At 42.9% G+C, this 23,106-nt stretch overlaps 1 protein-coding gene across 1 annotated transcript in view; it reads left to right on the top strand.

Annotated features, from left to right (window-relative positions):
* FBXO36 (F-box protein 36) overlaps positions 1-23,106 on the top strand; it is a 72,125-nt gene that overhangs the window by 35,127 nt on the left and 13,892 nt on the right. Inside the window, exon 2 of the mRNA XM_084639187.1 lies at positions 19,066-19,174. Coding sequence (XP_084495313.1) covers positions 19,066-19,174 — 109 coding nt within the window. The remainder of the gene's footprint in view (positions 1-19,065; positions 19,175-23,106) is intronic.

Raw genomic sequence — 23,106 nt, 5'->3', positions numbered from 1 at the left:
CTCACAGATATTGTGGAGCACACAGCAAGCAGTAATAACAGTGGGAATATTGGTTTCGCTGAGGTCTAAGCGAGTCAGTAAACTGCGCCAGCGCGCCTTTAAACATCCAAATGCACATTCTACCACCATTCTGCACTTGCTCAGCCTGTAGTTGAACAGCTCCTGACTACTGTCCAGGCTGCCTGTGTACGGCTTCATGAGCCATGGCATTAAGGGGTAGGCTGGGTCCCCAAGGATACATATAGGCATTTCAACATCCCCAAAGGTTATTTTCTGGTCTGGGAATAAAGTCCCTTCCTGCAGCTTTTGAAACAGACCAGAGTTCCTGAAGATGTGAGCGTCATGTACCTTTCCCGGCCATCCCACGTTGATGTTGGTGAAACGTCCCTTGTGATCCACCAGAGCTTGCAGCACTATTGAAAAGTACCCCTTGCGGTTTATGTACTCGGCGGCTTGGTGCTCCGGTGCCAAGATAGGGATATGGGTTCCGTCTATGGCCCCACCACAGTTAGGGAATCCCATTGCAGCAAAGCCATCCACTATGACCTGCACATTTCCCAGGGTCACTACCCTTGATATCAGCAGATCTTTGATTGCGTGGGCTACTTGCATCACAGCAGCCCCCACAGTAGATTTGCCCACTCCAAATTGATTCCCAACTGACCGGTAGCTGTCTGGCGTTGCAAGCTTCCACAGGGCTATCGCCACTCGCTTCTCAACTGTGAGGGCTGTTCTCATCTTGGTATTCATGCGCTTCAGGGCAGGGGAAAGCAAGTCACAAAGTTCCATGAAAGTGCCCTTACGCAGGCGAAAGTTTCGCAGCCACTGGGAATCGTCCCAGACCTGCAACACTATGCGGTCCCACCAGTCTGTGCTTGTTTCCCGAGCCCAGAATCGGCGTTCCACAGCATGAACCTGCCCCATTAGCACCATGATGCATGCATTGGCAGGGCCCATGCTTTCAGAGAAATCTGTGTCCATGTCCTGATCACTCACGTGACCGCGCTGACGTCGCCTCCTCGCCCGGTATCACTTTGCCAGGCTCCGGTGCTGCATATACTGCTGGATAATGCGTGTGGTGTTTAATGTGCTCCTAATTGCCAAAGTGAGCTGAGCGGCCTCCATGCTTGCCTTGGTATGGCGTCCGCACAGAAAAAAGGCGCAGAACGATTGTCTGCCGTTGCTCTGACGGAGGGAGGGGCGACTGACGACACGGCTTACAGGGTTGGCTTCAGGGAGCTAAAATCAACAAAGGGGGTGTCTTTACATCAAGGAGTATTTCAGGCAGGACTTCACGGAGGGTTCCAATAAGAAATGGTGCACCTAAGTTATTGTTCTTATTGGAACAAGGAGGTTAGCCTGGCCTCTGATTGATACATGGCTAGATTTACCTCGCTGCACCTTCTCTATGAGTGACTGCAGTGTGACCTAGAGGAATGAGTCCCCTAGACGGGGGGGGGGAAGCAAATGAGTACAAAACAAATCTGGTCTATTTCTTGTTTTGATCCACTCCATCTATCTTTTACATCTTTGGCTGGCAGCAGACGGTGCAGAAGGACTGCATGCCATCCACATCTCATGGCTGCTCGGCAGAAGATGGTATAGTACGACTGCTAGCCATCCTCATCTCTTGCCTGCCTGGCAGAAGATGGTACAGTACGACTGCTAGCAGTCCGTATTGCCTGCCTGCTCACCATAAGACGGTTCAATAGGACTGACTGCAGGACTAAAGAGAATGACCTGGTCACGTCACTCCAAATTTAGTCCCTGCGCCCATGTCTGCCCAGGCGCTCCCAGCCGACGTGGCCAGGAGCACCTTGGACATGACGAGGACGACTACCAGTCATACTGCACCATCTGCTGCCAGAAGGCAATGGGTTGCTGCTACTGTGTAGCAAAGCCGTACCGCGTCTGCCAGCACCCAGGAGACATAGGGTGACGGTTACCTGAGCGGGCTCCATGCTTGCCGTGGTATGGCGTCTGCACAGGTAACTCAGGAAAAAAGGCACAAAACGATTGTCTGCCCTTGCTTTCACGGAGGGAGGGAGGGAACGGGGGCCTGACGATATGTACCCAGAACCACCCGCGACAATGTTTTAGCCCCATCAGGCATTGGGATCTCAACCCAGAATTCCAATGGGCAGCGGAGACTGCGGGAACTGTGGGATAGCTACCCACAGTGCAACGCTCCGGAAGTCGACTCTAGCCTCGGTACTGTGGAAGCGCTCCGCCGAGTTAATGCACTTAATGCACTTAGAGCATTTTCTGTGGGGACACACACACTCGAATATATAAAACTGATTTCTAAAAAAACGACTTCTATAAATTCGACCTTATTCCGTAGTGTAGACATACCCTTAGGACTAACCAGTGCTGAGTAGAATGGAACAGGTACCTCTGGTGTCTTACATACTATACTCCTGTTAATATATCCCAAAATGATATTAGCCTTTTTCACAACTGCAGTACTACCTCTTAGACTCTCCTCTCTCTTAGTTATTCTCCATTTTGTAATTGTGCATTTGACTTTTCCTTCCTAAGTGTAGTACTTTGCCCTTGTCTTTATTGAATTGAATCTTGTTGATTTCAGACTAATTCTCTAATTTCTTCAGGTCCTTTTGAATTCTACTCCTGTCCTCCAAAGTGCTTCCAACCCCTCCCAACTTGGTGTCATCCACAAATTTTATAAACATAATCTCCACTCCAGTTAGCCTGACTTCGATACCTGGAAAGATACTGGAACAAATGATTAAACAATCAATTTGTAATCATCTAGAGGACAATAAAGTGATAAGTAATAGCCAACATTAATTTATCAAGAACAAATCATGCCAGAATAACCTAATTTCCTTCATTGTCAGGGTTACTGGCCTGGTGGATGGGTGGAATAAGTAGACATGATACAACTTTATTTTTAGTAGCCCACACAGCCCAGCATGATAGTCTTATAAGCAAACTAGGGAAATGTGGCCTAGATGAAATTACTATAAGGTGGGTGCACAATTGATTGAAAGACCGTACTTAAAGAGTAGTTATCAATGGTTTGCTGAGAGAGTATATCTAGCAGGGTCCCACAGTGGTCTGTCCTGTGACCATTACTATTCAATATTTTCATTAATGATTTGGATAATGGAGTGGAGAGTATGCTCATAAAATCTGTGGATGACACCAGGCTTATTACGCACTTGTTTAATTTAACACGTTATGAATAGTCTCATTGAAGGGATTACTCTCACAGTATGTAAAGTTAAGCAGATGAATAAGTCTTTACAGTATCAGGGCCCAAAGTCAGTATTAAAAATTACTACAGTTTTTCTTGAAATAGTGTACTACCTAAATGTAATTGAAATTCAATGCAACGTTTTTTATAACTGAGCCATTTTTACATTACACCTTTTAAATTATACTGTATTTCTCTTTCATTCAGAATTGTATGCCGTGTCTTAATCATCCTATTTAAAATGTTCAGTTTATATTATATTAAAAATTTCACTTAGATCCCTGACTGAGTAAAAATTAACACATGCTTAATTGGCATACATGAGTAGTCCCATTGGGACTGCTTGTGCATAAACTTAAGCATATGCATAAGTGTTTGCAGAATTGGAGCCTCAGTCTTTTATATCTGATTGAATAATTATCCTTGTTCAACAGATCCCTCTGAACCACATTTAATAGTTTAATTTTAACATTTTTCTTTTGTTAATATTTGTTCTAGTTTTCTTTCTTTAGAGGTTTATTCTAGCAGTAGTACTAGATAACTACATTAGGTTGATAAGGAATCCCAAGCTTTAAGTGGTAAACCTAGTGAAACAATCATCTAGTGCATTTCCTTTAAAAACAGTACTGAATTACATCATTTGAACCTTCTTGATTTAGGAAGTTCCATTTTGGAGGCTTTTTGATGCAAGGGTATTTTGGACACCAGCCATTGGTCAATTGGAATAAGGTGTGTGTTTACATTAAAAGCAGCCAGCCAAATCCTAAGGTGATGTAAACAACATATCTCCATTGACTTTGCTGATTTACAGGCTGAGGATCAGGCCCAACATTTTTATTTATTAATTTATCTGAAGATAATTGCCAATACAGAATAAACATACACTATAAAATATTTCTGCATTGTGTAAGATGTATGTGCTATTTGTCTTCAGAAATGAAGGCTATTTCTGATAGGTTTGTAGTTATTTGCAAAATATCTCATGGTCTTAGTACTCATTTTTTGCTGAAGGCTTGGAATCAACGTCTGCCTGTAGGTTTCATTTAGAAAGAGCTTTTTTCATCTATTAAGACTTCAGTCCAACAGAGTGTTCAGCTCATGTTGACCATTATGCCCAACATCAATGTGACTCCGCATGGGCATAAATGCTTATGTAAATGGATCATTTTTCAGGATCTGGGCCTTAATTTACATACATCTTTATAAATTACTCATAAAAATATAAACATATCCCAACTCCTGCAAGACAGTAGGGCAAAGGTACCCTTTGTGTAAGCAAGTTCTACTAAACTTACTTCAACTGAGCTTGTGCCTGCTGACACCAATGCTGAAGTTGGGCCAGTAACTTTTCTTTTTGTACACTCTATTTTATTGGTTGGAGGATATGGACTTCCCACACTGAGAAATATTACTTTAATTCATTTTACTTTAAAACAGGTTCCAAAACTCCATAATGTAATACAATAAGCATCCTGATTCTAATTTTACAAGAATTAGACTTACAGACTTGTGTTAGTAAAAGACATTCAGGTATGAATGATCACAAATTAATAATTCTAGGAGAGAAGCCAGTGTTAAAGGACAGATCTTTAATTTCACCAAGTTTGGGCCAAATGTATCCTTGTTGTAACTCCCATTAAGTCAGTAGAAAGACCAAGAAAGAAGTTGACACATTTTGCTCAACTAGGCAGTATAAAAGTTCAAAAGGTAAAAAGCATTTGTCATCTTGAATCCATTATTGTAAGTGTTTTTGTTTAAGTTTTTAATTACATTTGGCATTTCTGTGCTGGAGGTGCCATCTCTTTGAAAAGAAATGTCACTTCTGACCATAATAGTATTAGAATGTAATAGAAAGGAATGTAAGCAAATTCCCATCCTGCTTTAATAATGGTTTTTGCTATCCTAGAAGAACATTAATGGTTCAGTTGTGCCCTGTTTTGCACAGGTGCACCAGGTGGAAAACGAGCAGATGGAACCTCTTTTTTCTCTCCCAACACTCCTCTCAATTTTATGGCTGTCCTTGTTCTCAGGAAGCAAAAGAACTAAGGCCAAGATCCACAAAGGTACTTAAGGTACCCCAGACTTAGGCACTTAAGACTCCAGTTTGGATGCCAAAGTGCAAGTTTGGCTCCACTGCTATCCACAGAACTCCTGCCAAACTCTGGAGGTACCTAACTCACTCGGCACCTAAGTTTTCAGGGTAAAAGTTACCTAGGCATCTATGTTTTAGCCTTCTACTAAGGGGTAGGGAAAATCTGACAGGTGAGGAGGAGCACAAGTTTCAGACAGAGCCTTCCAGTAGGGGAGGATCTATTAATGGGATTTCACTATATCCTCGTAAAGAGGAGAGGATAAACATTGTTAAAGTACAGGTAGGAACTGAAGAGAAACAGTCAAATGAAAAAGAGTCCCATTCATTTACGTCACATGAAGGCAGACAACTAAAAGATGACAAATTTTATAAATGCTTTTACAGAAATACTAGAAGTCTAAATACTAAGATGGGTGAACTTGAGTGCTTGGTATTAAATGAGGATATAGATATAATAGGTATCACGGAAAGTTGTTATGACAATCAGTGGGACATGGTAATACCAGGGTACAAAATAGATAGAAATGATCGAGTAGGTTGTGCTGGTGGGAGCGTGGCACTATATGTGAAAGAAAGTATACAGTCAAATATAGTAAAAATCTTAAGTGAATCAAACTGTACCATAGAATCTCTACAGACAGAAATTCCATGCTTGAATAGTGAGAGTATAGAAGTAGAATATACTACTGACTACCTGAGCATGATGGTGATGGAGATTGTGAAATGCTCAGGGAGAATAGACAGGTTATAAAAATAGAAAACTCAATAATAATGGAGGGTTCCAACTATCCCCATACTGACTGGGTACATATCACCTCAGGACAGGATGCAGTAATAAAGTTTCTAGACAAAATTAATGACTGCTTCTTGGAGTAGCTAATCCTGGAACCTACAAGGGGAGAGATAATTCTTAATTTAGCACTAAGTGGAGCACAGGATCTGGTCCCAGAGGTGAATATAGCTGAACTACTCAGTAATAGCAATCATAATATAATTAAATTTAACATCCCTGTGAGTGGGGGTAGGGAGAAATACCAAAGAAGTCCACCACAGTAGCATTTAACTTCAGAAAGGGGGACTACACAAAAAATGAGGAAGCTAGTTAAAGGGAAATTAAAGCAACAGTCACAAGAATGAAATCCCTGCAAGCTGCATGGAAACTTTTTAAAAATACCGTAATAGAGGCTCAAATTAAATATATACTCCAAATTAAAAAAAAGTAAGAAGAGACCAAAAAATGCCACCAGAGCTAACCAACAAAGTAAAAAAGGCAGTTGGAAGAAAAAAGAAATCCTTTAAAAATTGGAAGTCAAATTCTACCGAGGAAAATAGAAAGGAGCATAAACACTGGCAAGTAAAGTGTAACAGTTGTGACAAACCCAGACCAGTTGGGTGCAGGAGTCTGGTAGAAGGCAAATATACTGGCTACTGGATGAACAGTTTTCTGCTCCATGAGTGACCAGAGCGGGAGCTGCCCTCAAGCAATCAGGAACCTGCTAGAACCAATGAAGATAGGCAAGCTAATTAAGACACCTGGAGCCAATTAAGAACTTACTAGAATCAATTAAGACAGGCAGGCTAATCAGGGCACCTGGTTTAAAAAGGACCTCCCATCAGTTATTGAGGGATGCAAGGAGTGGGGAGTAAGAAGGCATGCTGCTGGAGGACTGAGGAATACAAGCGTTATCAGGCTTCAGGAGGAAGGTCCTGCAGTGAGGATAAAGAAGGTGCTGGGGGGAGGCCATGAGGAATTAGCCCAGGGAGTTGTAGCTGTCACGCAGCTGATACAGGAGATGTTGTAGACAGGTGTTATCCAAAGGGCCTTGGGCTCAAACCCGGTGTAGAGGGTGCCTGGGTTCTCCCCACCCTCCCAACTCCCTATCTGACACATGTGGAGTTGACCTGGTCTGTGAGACACACCAGAGGGGAAGGTCTAATTTGGAAAGGGATCTGGCCTGTCCCTGACCCACTACGTGGGACAACAGAGACTGTGGAGATTGTTCTCAGTTTCCCCCATGCTGGCCAGTGATGAGGTTAGCTAAGTGAACGGCAGGTTTGAGCCTCTAGCAAAAGCTGCCAAACTGAGGGCTACCGTGAACCTCTGATACGAGCAAATCTGCCAGAAAGCACAGGACCTACCGAGGCAGAGGAGGAACTTTGTCACACTGATGTCAGGAGTGGGATTTGGTGCAGAGTGTGGCAGAAGAAGGAGGGTGTTAAAAAAGAAAAAATAAGGAGGGTGTATTTTCTTTTCTTTACCACAATGGAGGACGTAGTGTGGGCACTGATACAAGCCATGGCTGCCCAGCAGGAGGCTACCTGTGTCCAGGCAGCTGCCCAACAGGAGGTAGTGCGGCTGCAGCAAGAGACCAATCGCCTATTGATGGACCAGGCCCCGCAAGATCGTGCTATGTTGTGGGAACTGTAAATCAGGTGAAGGCCCTTACAGAGCTGAACTGCAGCCATGATGGGACACGGGTCATATGGGCCATCAATTGGCTGCAGAAATCCTCGCTGGAGGATGACGTGGAGACATACCTCCTGGCCTTTGAGAGGCCAGCCCTATGGGACGCTTGGCTCTGAGATCAGTGGTCTGGCATCCTCGCTCCATTCCTATGTGGGGAGGCTCAAAAGGCCTACTATGATATGTCTGAAGAGGCTGCGGCAGACTACCTACAGTGGAAAGCAGAGATCCTGGCCAGATCTGGGGTAACGAACACAGTGCTGGCCCAACAGTATCATGAGTGCAGGTACCATGAAAACAAAACCCTGCAGTCCCAATTATACAACCTCATCCATCTCGCCCGAAAGTGTTTATGAACCAAGTCTCAGAGTCCAGAAAAAATACTAGAGGTTCTGGTCATTGACCGGTACGAAAGAGGACAACTGCCAGACCTTTGCACCTGGGTAAGCCAGAACGACGTGTCCACCTGCAATGAGGTGGTCACACTGGTAGAGAGGTGAAGGACGGTGAGGGAACTGATTCAACCAGTTAACGAAGAGGCGCCCCAGGTTAAACTAGCAGCACTCACCTCCAGAGCTCAGGCAATTGAGCCCCCAAGGAAGGCCCAGGTGGAAAAAGAGAGGGGCTGAAGGCCCACCAGAGGCAACCAAAAGTCAGAGCGCAGAGGGTGAAGAGGATCATGACATTAGACTGCCCAAACCGAGAGACCAGGGAACGCCTAGTGCCCCATACAGATGTTACACCTGTGGGGAGTGGGGACACATAGCTGCACAGAGCCCCGGTGCAGAGGAGTGTATGCAGTGTAACCTAGGAAACTGGGAAAACTCATGCTCCCTAATTCACATTGTGGGGGTTGCACTAACCCCACACAAATATACCAGGCCATTGAGGTTAAATGGAGTAGAGACCACAGCACTGATAGATTCGGGTAGCGCCATCACACTCATCTCAGGAAAACTTGTGAAACATAATCAGTTACTACAGGCAAAACACCCAGGGGTGACATGAGTCCATGGGACGGTTAGTTACTATCCCACCATCCCGGTAAAAATTAAAATCCAGGGGAATGCTACAGAGGTAGCAGCAGGTGTAGTGCCTAAACTCTCTTACCCAGTGCTCATAGGGAGGGACTTCCCAGGATTTGATGACTTACTCCCAGTAGGGGGATTGGAGAAAGGGGAGGACCCTGAAGCTAGTGAGGCGTCCACAGTAGACTGTCAACCCCCAATCTTCTCCAAAATATCCCCAGATTTTTTCTCCACTCCCAGGCGGGGCAGAAAGACGAAAAGGGAAAGAAGGGCAGCTAAGGCCTTGGAAACCCAAATACTGACCCAAAGCCAGAGGGTCGCTCTCGTAGGTAGGTGGACCCCGGCAGCTGAGAAGGAGGCCACCCAGCAGGGAGAAGCACCTGAGCCAAATCCCAACCCTAATGCCTCCGAACCGGCAGAAGCAATAGAGACCAGTCCCCTAGAACTTGGGCAGACCAGCCCTGGGAGAGAAAATTTTGGATGGGACCAAGCCTAAGATCCAAGGTACGACAACATTAGGAAGGAGATAACAGAAATAGATGGGGTCCCCGTAAAATGGAAAACCCCAGGACCCGGCCCCTATTTCATCATAAAGAAGGATCTCCTGTACTGGGTTGTACCAGTACAGGGACAGAAGATAGAGCAGCTCCTAGTGCCTCGCAAACACCAGAAGGCAGTATTAAGCCTCGCTCATAGTCCTCTTTTTGGGGGGCATTTAGGGATAGAGAAGACCCTGGCAGGGATCCTACAAAGGTTCTTCTGGCCTGGGGTGCATGAAGAAGTGTGGCAATACTGTGCCTCCTGCCCAGAGTGTCAGCTGCACAGTCCCCATCCCCACTTGAGGGCACCTTTGGTACCCCTTCCCATCATAGAGGTCCCGTTTGAACAAATAGCCATAGACCTAGTGGGACCCCTAGAGAAGACGACCCGAGGTCACCAATATATACTTGTCATTCTGGACTATGCTACATGGTATCCAGAAGCCATCCCCCTGCGGAACACAGCCTCTAAAACAATAGCCAAAGAGCTAGTGGGGATCTTTGCCTGAGTGGGGCTACCAAAGGAGATACAGACCAAGGAACCCCATTTATGTCAAAACTGATGATGGATCTATGTGTCCTACTCCATATACATACCCTGAGGACTTCAGTCTATCATCCACAGATCAATGGGCTGTAGAAAGTTTCAACTGAACTCTGAAGGCTATGATAAGGAAGGTGGTAAGTCGAGACAGGAAGGATTGGGACACACTACCATACCTTATGTTTGCCATCCAGGTAGTACCTCAGGCCTCAACTGGGTTTTCTCGTTTTGAGCTATTATATGTGTGCCACCCCCAGGTCATCTTGGACATAGCCAAGGAAATTTGGGAGGAGGAGCCCAATGAGGGGAAGAATGTAATTGAGCATGTGTTACAAATGAGGGAACAGCTACAATAAAGCGGGATTTGATAGCTGCTTTCAACTACCTGAAAGGGGGTTCCAAAGAGGATAGATCTAGACTGTTCTCAGTGGAAGCAGATGACAGAACAAGGAGTAATGTTCCTCAAGTTGCAGGGGGGGAGGTTTAGGTTGGATATTAGGAAAAACTTCTTCACTAGGAGGGTGGTGAAGCACTGGAATGCGTTACCTAGGGAGGTGGTGGAATCTCCTTCCTTTGAGGTTTTTAAGGTCAGGCTTGACAAAGCCCTGGCTGGGATGATTTAGTTGGGGATTGGTCCTTCTTTGAGCAGTGGGTTGGACTAGATGATCTCCTGAGGTCCCTTCCAACCCTGATATTCTATGATTCTATGGTTCTATGATCGCACGGGTCACTCCCATTGTGCAGGAGCACCTAGAGAAGGCCCAAGAGGCCCAACAAGCTCATTACACTCTCCAAGCCAAAGTTCGGCAGTTCCAGCCCGGAGACCGAGTATTGGTGTTGATACCCACAACAGAGAGTAAACTTTTGACCCAGTGGCAAGGACCCTACGAAATAGTTGAACCCGTAGGGGAGGTAAATTACAAGGTGCAACAACCGGGATGTCGGAAACAAGAGCAAATATATCATGTCAACCTTCTGAAACCCTGGGATGCACAAGAGGCATGCGTAGCTATCCAAAAAGACCTACCCCAGGAAAATAAACCCTCTGAACAGGTGACGGTGTCTCCCAATTTAACGCCAGACCAGAAGAATGGGGTGTCTGAGATTATCTTCCGGAACCAAGGTGTGTTCTCAACAAAACCGGGTCGAACAACTGAGACATACCATTACTTCATCATGAACCCCGGGGCCAGAGTAACAATGAGGCCATACCGGGTGCCAGTGGCCAGAAGGGAAGAATAAAAGCGGAAGTAAAAAAATGCTGGAGTTGGGAATCATCAAAGAGTCCCAGTCAGTGGTCCAGCCCAATCATGCTGGTGCCCAAACTTGATGGCACCACAAGTTTTGCAGCGACTTCCGGAGACTAAATGAGGTATCCCAGTTCGACACGTACCCCATACCTTGCATAGATGAACTAGTGGACCATCTGGGCAATGCCCAATACTTGACTACCCTAGACTTGACAAAGGGGTACTAGCAGATTCTCCTTGCCAAAGACGCGAAGGAAAAGATTGCTTTCTCTACACCAGAGGGTCTTTTCCAATATTCTCTCCTCCCTTTTGGATTACATGGGGCCCCAGCTATCTTCCAGAGCCTCATAGACAAGCAGTTACACCCCCATACCAATTATGCTGCTGCCTAACTGTATGATGTGGTTATTCATACTCCAGACTGGGAAACCCACCTAGAGAAGGTGGAGGCAGTCTTCGATACCTTCAGGCGAGCTGGCCTTACAGCAAACCCTGCCAAGTGTGCCGTAGGGTTTACGGAGGCCAAATATCTTGGCTACATTGTGGGGAAAAGGTCTGGTAAAACCCTAACTAAATAAGTTAGAGGCCATCCAAAATTGTCCCCGACCAATTCGCTAGAAACAAGTCCGTGCATTCCTAGGTGTGGTGGGGTATTACTGATGATTTAACCCCCACTTTGCCACAAGGGCAAGCCCCCTGACAGACCTAGTGAAGGCCCGTGGACCTGATCTGGTGAGATGGTCTGATGCAGCAGAGAGAGCATTCGCAGACCTACAGACTGCCCTTTGCAGTAACCCCATACTGATAGCCCCAGATTTCACCGAGGAATTTATCCTGCAAACGGATGCATCAGAAGTAGGTTTGGGGTCCGTCCTATCACAGGTGGTCAGGGAGGAGGAACACCCAATTCTCTACCTCAGCAGGAAACTCCTGAGGAAACAAAAATATGTAGTGGTGGAGAGGGAGTGCCTCGCCATAAAATGGGCCATGGAAACATTGCGCTACTACCTGCTCAGCGCAGATTTGTCCTTGTGACTGACCATGCCCCTCTTCAATGAATGCAGCGGAACAACGAGCTACAAGAGAAGAGCGTAACAGTGACCAGATGGTTCTTATCTCTCCAACCTTTCCAGTTCCATGTGCAACACAGAGCAAGGAGCTGTCAAGGCAATGCCGATGGCTTGTCACGTGTGCACTGTCTGGTGTCCCAAATTGCCCAACCCCTTGGTGTTGAGCAGGGGGGAGGGATATGTGACAAACCCAGACCAGTTGGGTGCAGGAGTCTGGTAGAAGGCAAATATACTGGCTACTGGATGAATAGTTTTCTGTTCCATGAGTGACCAGAGCGGGAGCTGCTCTCGAGCAATCAGGAACCTGCTAGAACCAATGAAGAAAGGCAAGCTAATTAAGACACCTGGAACCAATTAAGAACTTACTAGAATCAATTAAGACAGGCAGGCTAATCAGGACACCTGGTTTAAAAAGGACCTCCCATCAGTTAGTGAGGGGCACAAGGAACGGGGAGTAAGAAGGCGTGCTGCTGGAGGACTGAGGAGTACAAGCATTTTCAGGCTTCAGGAGGAAGGTCCTGCAGTGAGGATAAAGAAGGTGCTGGGGGGAGGCCATGGGGAAGTAGCCCATGGAGTTGTAGCTGTCACGCAGCTGATACAGGAGACATAGACAGCTGCTATCCACAGGACCATGGACTGGAACCCAGTTTAGATGGTGGGCCCAGGTTCCGTGCACCCCCCCAACTCCCTAGCTGACCTGGTCTGTGAGACACACCAGAGGGGAAGGCCTAATTTGGAAAGGGATCTGGCCTGTCCCCGACCCACTACGTGGGACAACAGAGCCCACGGAGATTGTTCTCCATTTTCCCCACGCTGGCCAGTGATGAGGTTAGCTGAGTGAACAGCAGGTTTGAGCCTCTAGCAAAAGCTGCCAAACTGAGGGCTGCCATCAACCCCTGAGGCTAGCAAATCTGCCAGAAAGCACAGGACCAACCAAGGCAGAGGAGGAACTTTGTCACACAGTATAATCAGGCAAGCCAAAAAAGAATTTGAAGAGCAACTAGCAAAAGACTCAAAAACTAACAGCAAAAAAGGTTCATCAGAGGTACGAAGCCTGCCAATCAGTCAGTGGGGCTACTGGAAAATCAAGGTGCTAAAGGAGCACTCAAGGAAGACAAGGGTAATGCGGAGAAGCTAAATGAATTCTATGAAATGGTCTTCACTGCGGAGGATGTGAGGGAGATTCCCACATCTGAGGCTTTCTTTTAAGGTGACAAATCTGAGGAACTGTCCCAGACTGAGGTGTCAGTAGTGGTGGTTTTGGAAGAAATTAATAAATGATACAATAAGAAGTCACCAGGACTAGATGGTATTCACCCAAGAGTTCTGAAGAAAGTAAAATGTGAAATTGCAAGAATTCTAACTGTGGTACCTAACCTGGTGCTTAACATACCCTCTGTACCAGATGACTGGCGCATACCTAGTATGATGTCAATGTTTAAAAAAAGGCTCCAGATGCAATCCTGGCAATTACAGGCTGGAAAGCCTAACTTCAGTACCAGGCAAATTGTTTGAAACTATAGTAAAGAACAGAAATATCAGACATATAGATGAACATAGTTTGTTGGGGAAGAATCAACACAGCTTTCACAAAAGAAAATCATGCCTCACCAATATATTAGAATTCTTTGATGGTGACACCAAACATATGGACAGAGGCGATCTAGTGTATATAATATACTTGGACTTTCAGAAAGTCTTTGACAAGGTCTCTCACCAAAGCCTCTTAAGCAAACTAATCAGACATGGGATAAGAGGGTCCTCTCATGGGTCAGTAACTGGTTAAAAGACAGGAAACAAAGGGTAGAAATAAATGGTCAGTTTTCAGAATGGAGAGAGGTAAATAGAGGTGTCCCCCAGAGAGCTGTGCTGGAACCAGTGCTGTTCAACATATTCATAAATGATCTGGAAAAAGGGTGAGGTGACAAACTTTGAAGATGATACAAAATTATTCAAGGTAGTTAAGTCCAAAGCTGACTGCGGAGAGTTACAAAAGGATCTCACAAAACTGGGTCACTGGGCAACACAATGGCAGATGAAATTCAGTGTTAAGTATGAAGTAAGTCACAGTGGAAAACATAATCCCAACTATACCATACAAAATAATGGGGTCTAAATTAGCTGTTACAACTCAAGAAAGAGATCTCGGAGTCATCATGGATTGTTCTTAGAAAACAACTGTTGAATGTGTGGCAGCAGTCAAAAAAACCAAACAGAATATTAGGAACCGTTAGGAAATGAAAAGATAATAAGACAGAAAATATATAAATCCATGGTATGCCTACATATTGAACATTGCATGCAGTTCTGGTTGTTTTAAAAGTGTAATCTAGATCTAAATGTTTTTAAAATAGTCAGATCACCATTCAAGCAGAATGGTCACTGGTTTACAGTTTCTCATTGGGTTTTACACTCCCAGTGTCACAAATGACGTTTTAGCAAGATGAGTGACTATAATACTCAGCTCAGAAATACCAATTGTAAAACTATAAAATATATGTTTATTCAAGGCTGCCATTTCTTCTTAGCCTATCAACTTGTAGATTCTTAGGACGGTTAAGATGGGTTTACTTTAGTTTTCCTTTAAAAGGGGCAACTACTACTTGTAGTTACCCTGTATTGCAGAGAACCTGTGGGATGATTGGCTTGTGTCTCCAGTTTTGGGAATGTAGTGGGATATTATTTGGGGATGGGCGTTATGTCTTCAACTAAACCATGATTGTATGTGTGCTTAAGTGAAAAAACTAGTTATGTATTTCCTCTGTTTACCTATTAAGTGTTCTGTAAAAGAACCCTGTAGTTAAGCCTGACTGGCTATTTATAGTGAAATTTTGCCCAAAGGAAGCTTACAGAATAAGCCAGTAAATGCAACTGGGCAATACTCTTATAGTACTGTGATACAGGAGGGCCAGGGAGCAGTGGTAGAGTGTTAGAGAGGAAATATATAAGCCCTAGGCTAATTAAGATGTGGTTCCCTGTTGACTAGGGAGGGTTGCTACAGGTTAAGTGGAGTACCTGTTGTCAATTAAGGCCCTGTCAGGAACCTAATAAAATCCCCTGCTTCAGGCAGTCGGAGGAGGAGGAGGAGGAGAAAGGGAAAGGACTAGGACTAGGACTAGAGCTTGGAGGTGTGTTGTGAGATTTGGAAGACCAGAGAGTTGAAGTAAGGGAGACCCTGCCCCAGCAGGACAGGGAGACTCCCTCCCTGCAGCATCTAAGGACCGAGGGTAACCCCACCTAAGGGGGATGAGGGTAAGAAACCCACAGGGGTTGTGAGTGGCTGGGACTCAGAGCGAGGAGCAAACCCAGACCCCTCCCCCACTTCCCTCCTCTGTCACCTTCCAAGGTACTATCAGGGCCCTTGGCGCCCAAGAGCAGGAGCAAGGCGTGGCGTCTTAGCACCCCCATGCCCCAAGAAAAGCGCAGGACCAACCATCGGTTATCTTGTCACAGTACGTTAAAAAAAATAGCAAAAATCATGCGTGTTCTTTGAATGGCTAGATTTGATATTAAAAATATATATGCTCAGTTTTTGTTTAAACATATTTATTGTCACTGTAGATCAAATATCTACCAAATACAAGCAAACTATGACAAATCCACACCCAATTTCCAAGAAGGAAACATTACCTAGTGAAAGTGTGGCCTCACCTAAGTGTCTATGCAATTTGAGCTTTTGTTTAAAAATAAATAAATAAAATTAAAGTTGAATGACAAGTCAGTGGGAATTGTGGGTTCTCAGCAGCTCTGAACATCAACTGTAGGTGTCCAAAGTTTGGTATCCAAAAATTTGAGAGACCCAAATTTAGATTACACTATGGAAAATTAAGCATAAGTGTTCAGGTTTTATGCCTGTGACAGTAACCTGTAAGTAATGGAGTGCTGTCTCTGGAATCTTCTTACACACAACCTGAAACAGGAAGGATTCTAAGGTAGAGATCTGGGACACAGCAAAGAGCTAGGCTGTGGACTAGGGAAAGAAAATTCTTATTATCTGCTGGTTATTCTGTGTCAGTGACACTATGCTGCTGTTGTTGAAGCCTTGTCACCAGCTTGCCTGAGCCAGTGGGTATCTTGCAAAGTGAATTTACCTAATTTTCAGTAGTCCAGCGTCTTACTCAGGTTAGCCTGCCTGGACCTTACAGTCACACTGAGTACATCAAAAAGTCCCTCAGTGACCAAAACACAAAGTGTGGCTTTGTGGGTTATGGTAGAGGGAAGATCCTTCCTTCCTTCCTCCCTCCCCTGACTTAACCATTGAACTGCCATTTGATAGAAGTAGCCAGTTTTTTTTAATTTGACCTGCTGGGCCCTGACTGGCTGCCGCCTGTTCACCAACCCTTCCAGCTGCTGAAAGATTAAGTCTTCCTGGTTCCACCAGCTGTTAACCCTGAAGGGCCTTTCTAGGCAACCCTGGAGGTCCAAAACTCACTGTCCTTTTCTTAAAGAGCTGTCGTGTGACTGGAGGATCCTCAGAGTGGTAGATCACAAATCCACATGCTTCATAGCAGCACAGTTTGCTGCACAGGTCTTTCTAATTCTGTCCCAATCCCAGGATAATGAAAACACACTGGTTCCACTGCAAGAAGGTCTTTTGTGACCTTGGAAAAAAGGAGGTAGGATTTACCCTAAGGGAGCTGTGAAATGCCTCCATTCTTCTTCATGGGTTGGTAACAATGAATCCTGTCTATCCAAGGGCTTGTCTACACTTGAAACACTACAGCAGCACAGTTGCAGCTGCACCACCCATGTTGACAGACGGGGTTCTCCCATCGGTGTAGGTAGTCCATCTCGCTGACTGGTGATAACTAGGTCAACAGAAAGTTTTGTAGGGATTGAGATTAGTCCTCCAGCCTGTATATGCTAATAGGAAAAAAAAGAGGACCAGGATTGTGTGTGTGTGTAAAAAAACTCATTATTATTATTATTATTTATTTATATTACCCACCAATGTGTGAGGTACCTCTCAATATAGAGAAAAGAGATTGGGTGAAATTTTAGCCCCAGTGAACTCAATGGGAATTTTGCCATTGACTTTCAGTAAGGCCAGGATTTCACCCATAATCCCTGATTTTTAGGAAATTGATTTCAGACAAAATACAATAGATAAGTAACAAGATACATAGAACGAATAAGCAGAAGACTAATCAATGAATTTCTTGTGGGTATTGCAGAAGTAGTGGGTATTCCAGAGGGATTTAAATTAGGAGAGGGTAGCAGCTTCCAACTCAAGAAAGATCAGTGTTCCATATATAAAAGGAATTGTGGAAGGATGTGCACAGATATGAGGAAGACGGGCAAATGGAATGTCAAGGCTGGCATTGCTGGTGAAGCAAACTAGTCAGGGTGACATAAGAGACTATATCGGATAAGTACAGAGAAGGCAGTTATTTATAGCTGGTCTACACTTGGTTTTTTTCAAATCAGGGTAAGCGGTACCTGGTACATGTCAGTGCTTTGTACGTACTATGGATTTGCACTGGTAGAGCTACTGTGGTATAACTTCACTGAGTGCACCCCAAAAACTCAGAAAGCAAATAAAAAGAAGCCAATACTTGCTATTTTTAAAAATCACAAGATTTTTAAACAAACCTTATGATTTTTAGAGGCTAGCCTCTTGATTTTTGAGTGTTAACAGTATGGTATCTATTTTTCCTGATTTGTGAGGATTGTCTTATTTAAAATAATAGTAATAAGATATTAAAAGGAGAGAGTCTAACACAGCTGCTCAAGCACGCTACATAGTATTTTAAAAGAGATCCAGGAAAATGACTATTAAGCAGGGCGCCTTGTATTTCACAGTTCCGTGGCCACTGGATTCACCATTGAATTAATCTCTTGCCTCAGTTATGCGCTCGATAATCTGTTTTAATTGTTTTTCAAACAAAAAAAAATCTTTCTAGCCCCCCCCTTGTTGCAAAGTGCACCTTAAAACCCTTAATTGAATGTAAAATGATGTAGTTATTGCAGGGAGCTGGAAACTATAGCTCTAAGAGATGGGAACTGCTGCATTCATCTTAGGGTATCAACTTTGAAACATAAAGATAACAATTTAAATGTCAACACTTAACTCTTTAATTTTAAGGTTGTTAATTTGCTTATTCTGAAACACCTATCTAGTGAACTGTACTCCCATTTTTCATCAGAGCCTTTCATTATTCAGATCATAATCAGCATTTTTAGTTGAAATTTTCATTCAGAGCAGTAGTTCTCAAACTTTTGTATTGGTGACCCCTTTCACATAGGAAGCCTCTGAGTGCAACCCCCCCCCTTAAATATATAAAAAATGTTTTTAATTTAAAACACCATTATAAATGCTGGATGCAAAGCAGGGTTTGGGTTGGAGGCTGACAGCTTGCAACCCTCCCATGTGATAACTGCGCGAGCCCTTGAGAACCTCGCAACCCCCAGTTTGAGAACCCATGATTTAGAGTATGTAAACAGTGAATCTTCATTATATGTATTTTAAATTTTATCCTTTGGTACACACAAATCTGCTGCTAAATGCAGAATGAAAAAGAATATTTGTAGTTATACAAGTCAAGATAATTAATTCAACCTCAGGCTTAAGGGCATAAACAGTTTTCATGCAGGGCTAAAGAAAGAATATTCCCTGCATATACAGTATTTCACACTTGTCTAGGTGCATTAAGGTGATTGGGGTTTTTTTTGTTTGTTTCCTTTGAAGCATCAGATATGACCATTGGGAGTAGCTATGGTCTGATCCAGTATGACAATTTATACGTACTTAGAAATGAAATAGTAGTTACATAACCATAATCCTGAATTTTAGAACTATTATATCCACTAGTATTTGATGTTTGTTAATTCTTGCCAATATCTTCTTTTCAATCATAGGTAATTTTCAGATGGTGGAAAATCTCTCTTAGAAGTGAATTTCGTGAAACAAAGCCTGGGGAACTTAAAGAATCTCATGAATACTTCTTGGATGATCCATCTCTTCAGAGTAAGACTTAGAAAAAGACTATACACTTACTGTGGCAGACATGGAACTTCTATGTAATAATCTGGGAACACTGCTCTGTAATTTTATAAATATTGTATGTTATAGGTTAATGAAATAGCTTCTGCTGGGTTATTGGGCTTTACACTATGAACGTATTCATTTCAGTTAATGAGGGGCTGTTGGAAAAAGAAGCAGAAAGGCAACACAAGCTCTAGATAAGCTTACTTCCAACAAATCCTAGCAGGGAGATTACAAGATAGTGACAATGTTGTTATCGGTTAAGATGCTATTTTCAGATTCCCACAATAATTCAAAGGGACATGAAACAGTTAAAAAGACTTTAGGAGGGGAGTTCTCAGCTGTTCCTGGGGAGAACAGACTTTCAGGGATATAGAAACAGGTCCTGTGGCAACATCTGAAGTAGTTGGGCTCTTCCTTAACTAGATAAGTGTATAATCTGTTTGTTTTAAGATCTTTTTCTCTGAAATGCTTTGGTTCTAAATCAATGCTTTTCAACCTGTGGACCTCTGGGGGTCCACAGACTATGTCTAAGGGAGCCACAACAGATTGTAATTACGATAGAACAGTGGTTTTCAGCTTATGGCCTGTGAGCCCCGAGGGGGTCTGCAGACAATACCTAAGATTTCCAGAGTGGTCTCCACCTCCATTTGAAATTTTTAGGGGACTGCAAGTGAAAAAAGTTTGAAAACCACTGTTCTATGTAAACAATACTTTGTTTAAAGAAGGCTATCTGATCATTGGACACCATGGTCGTAGGTCCTGGAGGGAACAGAACAACAGGGACTGAACCTAACTGAGACCTGCAGAGGTAATCCTGGTTAGTACCTGGAAACTGCAGCTCAAGGCTGGTCTAAGAGTGGAAGAATCACATGATTTCACTCCAAGAGAGGTAACAGCTCAAGGCCTGAGATTTGAGAAGGAGTGCACTCAAAGAGTATGTCTACACAGGGATAAAAGATCCACAGCATGGCCAGGTCAGCTGACTCAGACTTGGGTTTTGGGGCTAAAACTCTCTGTGCAGACATTCAGGCTCAGGCTGGAACCCAAGTACTGGGACCCTGCATCCTCACAGGGTCCCAGACATCAGGCTCTAGCCCGAACCTGAACATCTACACAGCGATTTTTCAACCCTGGAGCACAAGCCCTGTGAGCCTGAATCAGCTGACCTGGGACAGCCCATGGGTTTTTTATCCCTCTGTAGATATACTCAAAGAGACCAAGAGGGGACAGAGGTATAGTTACCTTGTAACTGTGACACTTTTGATTAGATGCTCCTTTGTCATGGATGTGCACATGCAGAGAAATATCTTGAATACAGATGGTATCTTCAGGTTTATCACATTTTTTTGAATGATGATCTGTAAAGACATGTCACTTCCAAGTGATGGAACACAAGCACCACGATGAAAGATGAAAGCAATTGGGAATATATATCAACTTCAGATTGAAAGAAAAACAAGACCACAGATCAAGTTGGTTTAAGTTATTAAGTTTAGTTCATTTTAAATTTAACTCTTGTTATAGCATAATTTTTTAAAAATTTTTGTTTGTAAATGACAAATTTGCAATAAAACTGAACAAAATTGATAGCTAATTGGATCCTTGGCAGGTGCTTAAGAAGTCCTTGAATATATTAAGCTCTTTTACTGCTGATATTTTTAATATCCCTGTTTCTTCAGATGCAGTTGTCTTCCACAGTGTTTCAACTTGACAGTGGTAATATCAATTTTGAAAACTTGAGCTTTCTAGGAAATATGGTGTGAATGATGAGTAGCCTTTTTGTACCCTTTGTTTCCTGTGAGAAGTTGCTAACAGTGTTTACAGCTGAATTCTAGCAACACTTCCTAATGATTTATTTGACAAATGTAATTTGTTTTTCTTTTAGCACCCATAAGTAAGCTTTTGTTCAGCTCTGTAGTGACCTGTGCATATGTAATGGCAAAGGTTTTGTGTCACTGTATATATTGTTCGACCTTTCTGTGGCATTTAATACCCGTTTAATGTCACAGTGAAACACATGTATTGGAATATCTGGCATGTTGTTCAAATAGTTAAATCCTTACCAACATATGCATTTTTTTTTCTTCGGTGCTTCTATTTCTAGTGTTGCTAAAAACGTTTCTAGATCCATTCAAGGTTGTATCTTGGGATCTAATCTGTATTGCATTTGCATGCTTCTTTTGAAAGTACTACTGGTGTTTCTGAACTTCATCACATCACTATTGAAGCCCAGGTCAGTTTGTCCCACTTACTGTGAAAAGGTTTCTTCCTGTTTCCAAAGATAATAATCTCAGGGTCACTTTTTTTATATACCAAATTTTCCTTTGTGGATCATATTAACCATTATTGTATTTTAAAGCAGTCATTGGCAGTCTTGGAACTATTCCAGATCACCTCTCCAGCTGTCTCACATAAATACTAAGACCTTTTTGCATCTTTTTCTCATCTCCTGGCTTACAAGTCTTGCTACTTTTTCCCTCATATATTCACAGGTTGCTCAAAACTTTGCTGCCAAAACTGTTGTTGAAACAGTGATCTAATTATTTTTATTGAAATTTGTGCCAAAGTCAGTTTCAGTTGAAATCAGTGGCAAAAATCCCCACTGACTTAAGTAGGGACAGGATTTGACCCTCAGTGTATGTAGTACGTTCTGCTGACAGTGTACTCTTTTAGGCCAATAGCTAAGTTTATATATAAGTTTAAGAATTAATTAGCATTTTACATTGCCTTCCCATAGTTAGTCTTTAATTTTATGGCTTTTTTTTGTAACTTAAAGTGCTTAGAGATGTTCACAAAAAAAGTGTTATGACAAAATCATTTGATTTATTCTTATCAAGCAAACATGAGGTAAAATATATTCCCTTGCAAATAAAACATTATGCGTGCCACTAATCCATGCAGGCATTCAAAGCATCCAGTAGAAAGCCTATGAAAGAGTCATTTTAAAATAACCTTTTTAATACTTCCTGTTTACATAGATTTCTGTTACAGTCTACAAACTCTATAGAGTAGTAACAAAAGTCAGTGACAACCATGTACATTCACATTTAAGGCTGTAGGCTGATTTTGTGCTTTTGTAGTTTTTGTAGTAATAACAAAGGTGCATACCAATCTATGAGCAGATTCAGTGCATGTGCTGCATAGTAGTAAACCATTGATCTACTTTCTTAACCATATAAATAGACTTGCAATTCTTAACACCGAAAGAAACATTCATATAGTATGCAGCATTAACAAGCCTCCATTATTGTGTAAAATCCGTGAACAAAATGGTTTCATAATATAATCTGGGAGAAATACCTCAAAACAGCCTTACACATATTTTTTCAATTTTGAGACCATAAACTGCAGCCTTCTAAAATACTAATTATCCATCTGTTTAGAGTGAGTGTTTTTTTTTTACAGCTATGTAACATCATTCATTTCTCATCATAATTATCATAGTGATGATGAGAGGAGGGTGGAGAGTGTAGATTTGGTTTCTGAGTTAGTAAATTTTTATGATTTTTTCAAGGCTGGTTTACAGCATCACTGTACATTCATGGAAGATAGTATAAGGCACACATTCTAGATCTTCACATTCCAAGGGAAGGAGATAAAATCTATTTAAGTCCCCGAAAGAATGAACAACTGGTGCAAGTCACTAAATACTATCAATTGCTCTTAGGCATGAAAATCTCAGTGAGCTCTGAGGGTATTCAAACATACCCTTATGTCTAAGCCACCATCAGCTGCAGAAATAATACGATAGGTATTTTTACAGAAATAAAATAAATACAGCTAAAGACATTTTGAGAGCATCCACAAACAATTCATATGTTAAAACATTCATACCTACATGTAGAAAGAAACTTTCATTGTGTAATAAAAACTCATTTTTATTGAAGCAGCAAAGAATTGGATTGTAGCCT

Source organism: Lepidochelys olivacea, assembly GCF_965140295.1.
Source record: "Lepidochelys olivacea isolate rLepOli2 genome assembly, chromosome: 9".
NCBI classification, from domain to species: Eukaryota; Metazoa; Chordata; order Testudines; family Cheloniidae; genus Lepidochelys; species Lepidochelys olivacea.
Note: the sequence above shows the minus strand (reverse complement) of the source record. Positions and strands in the feature narration are given on the sequence as shown.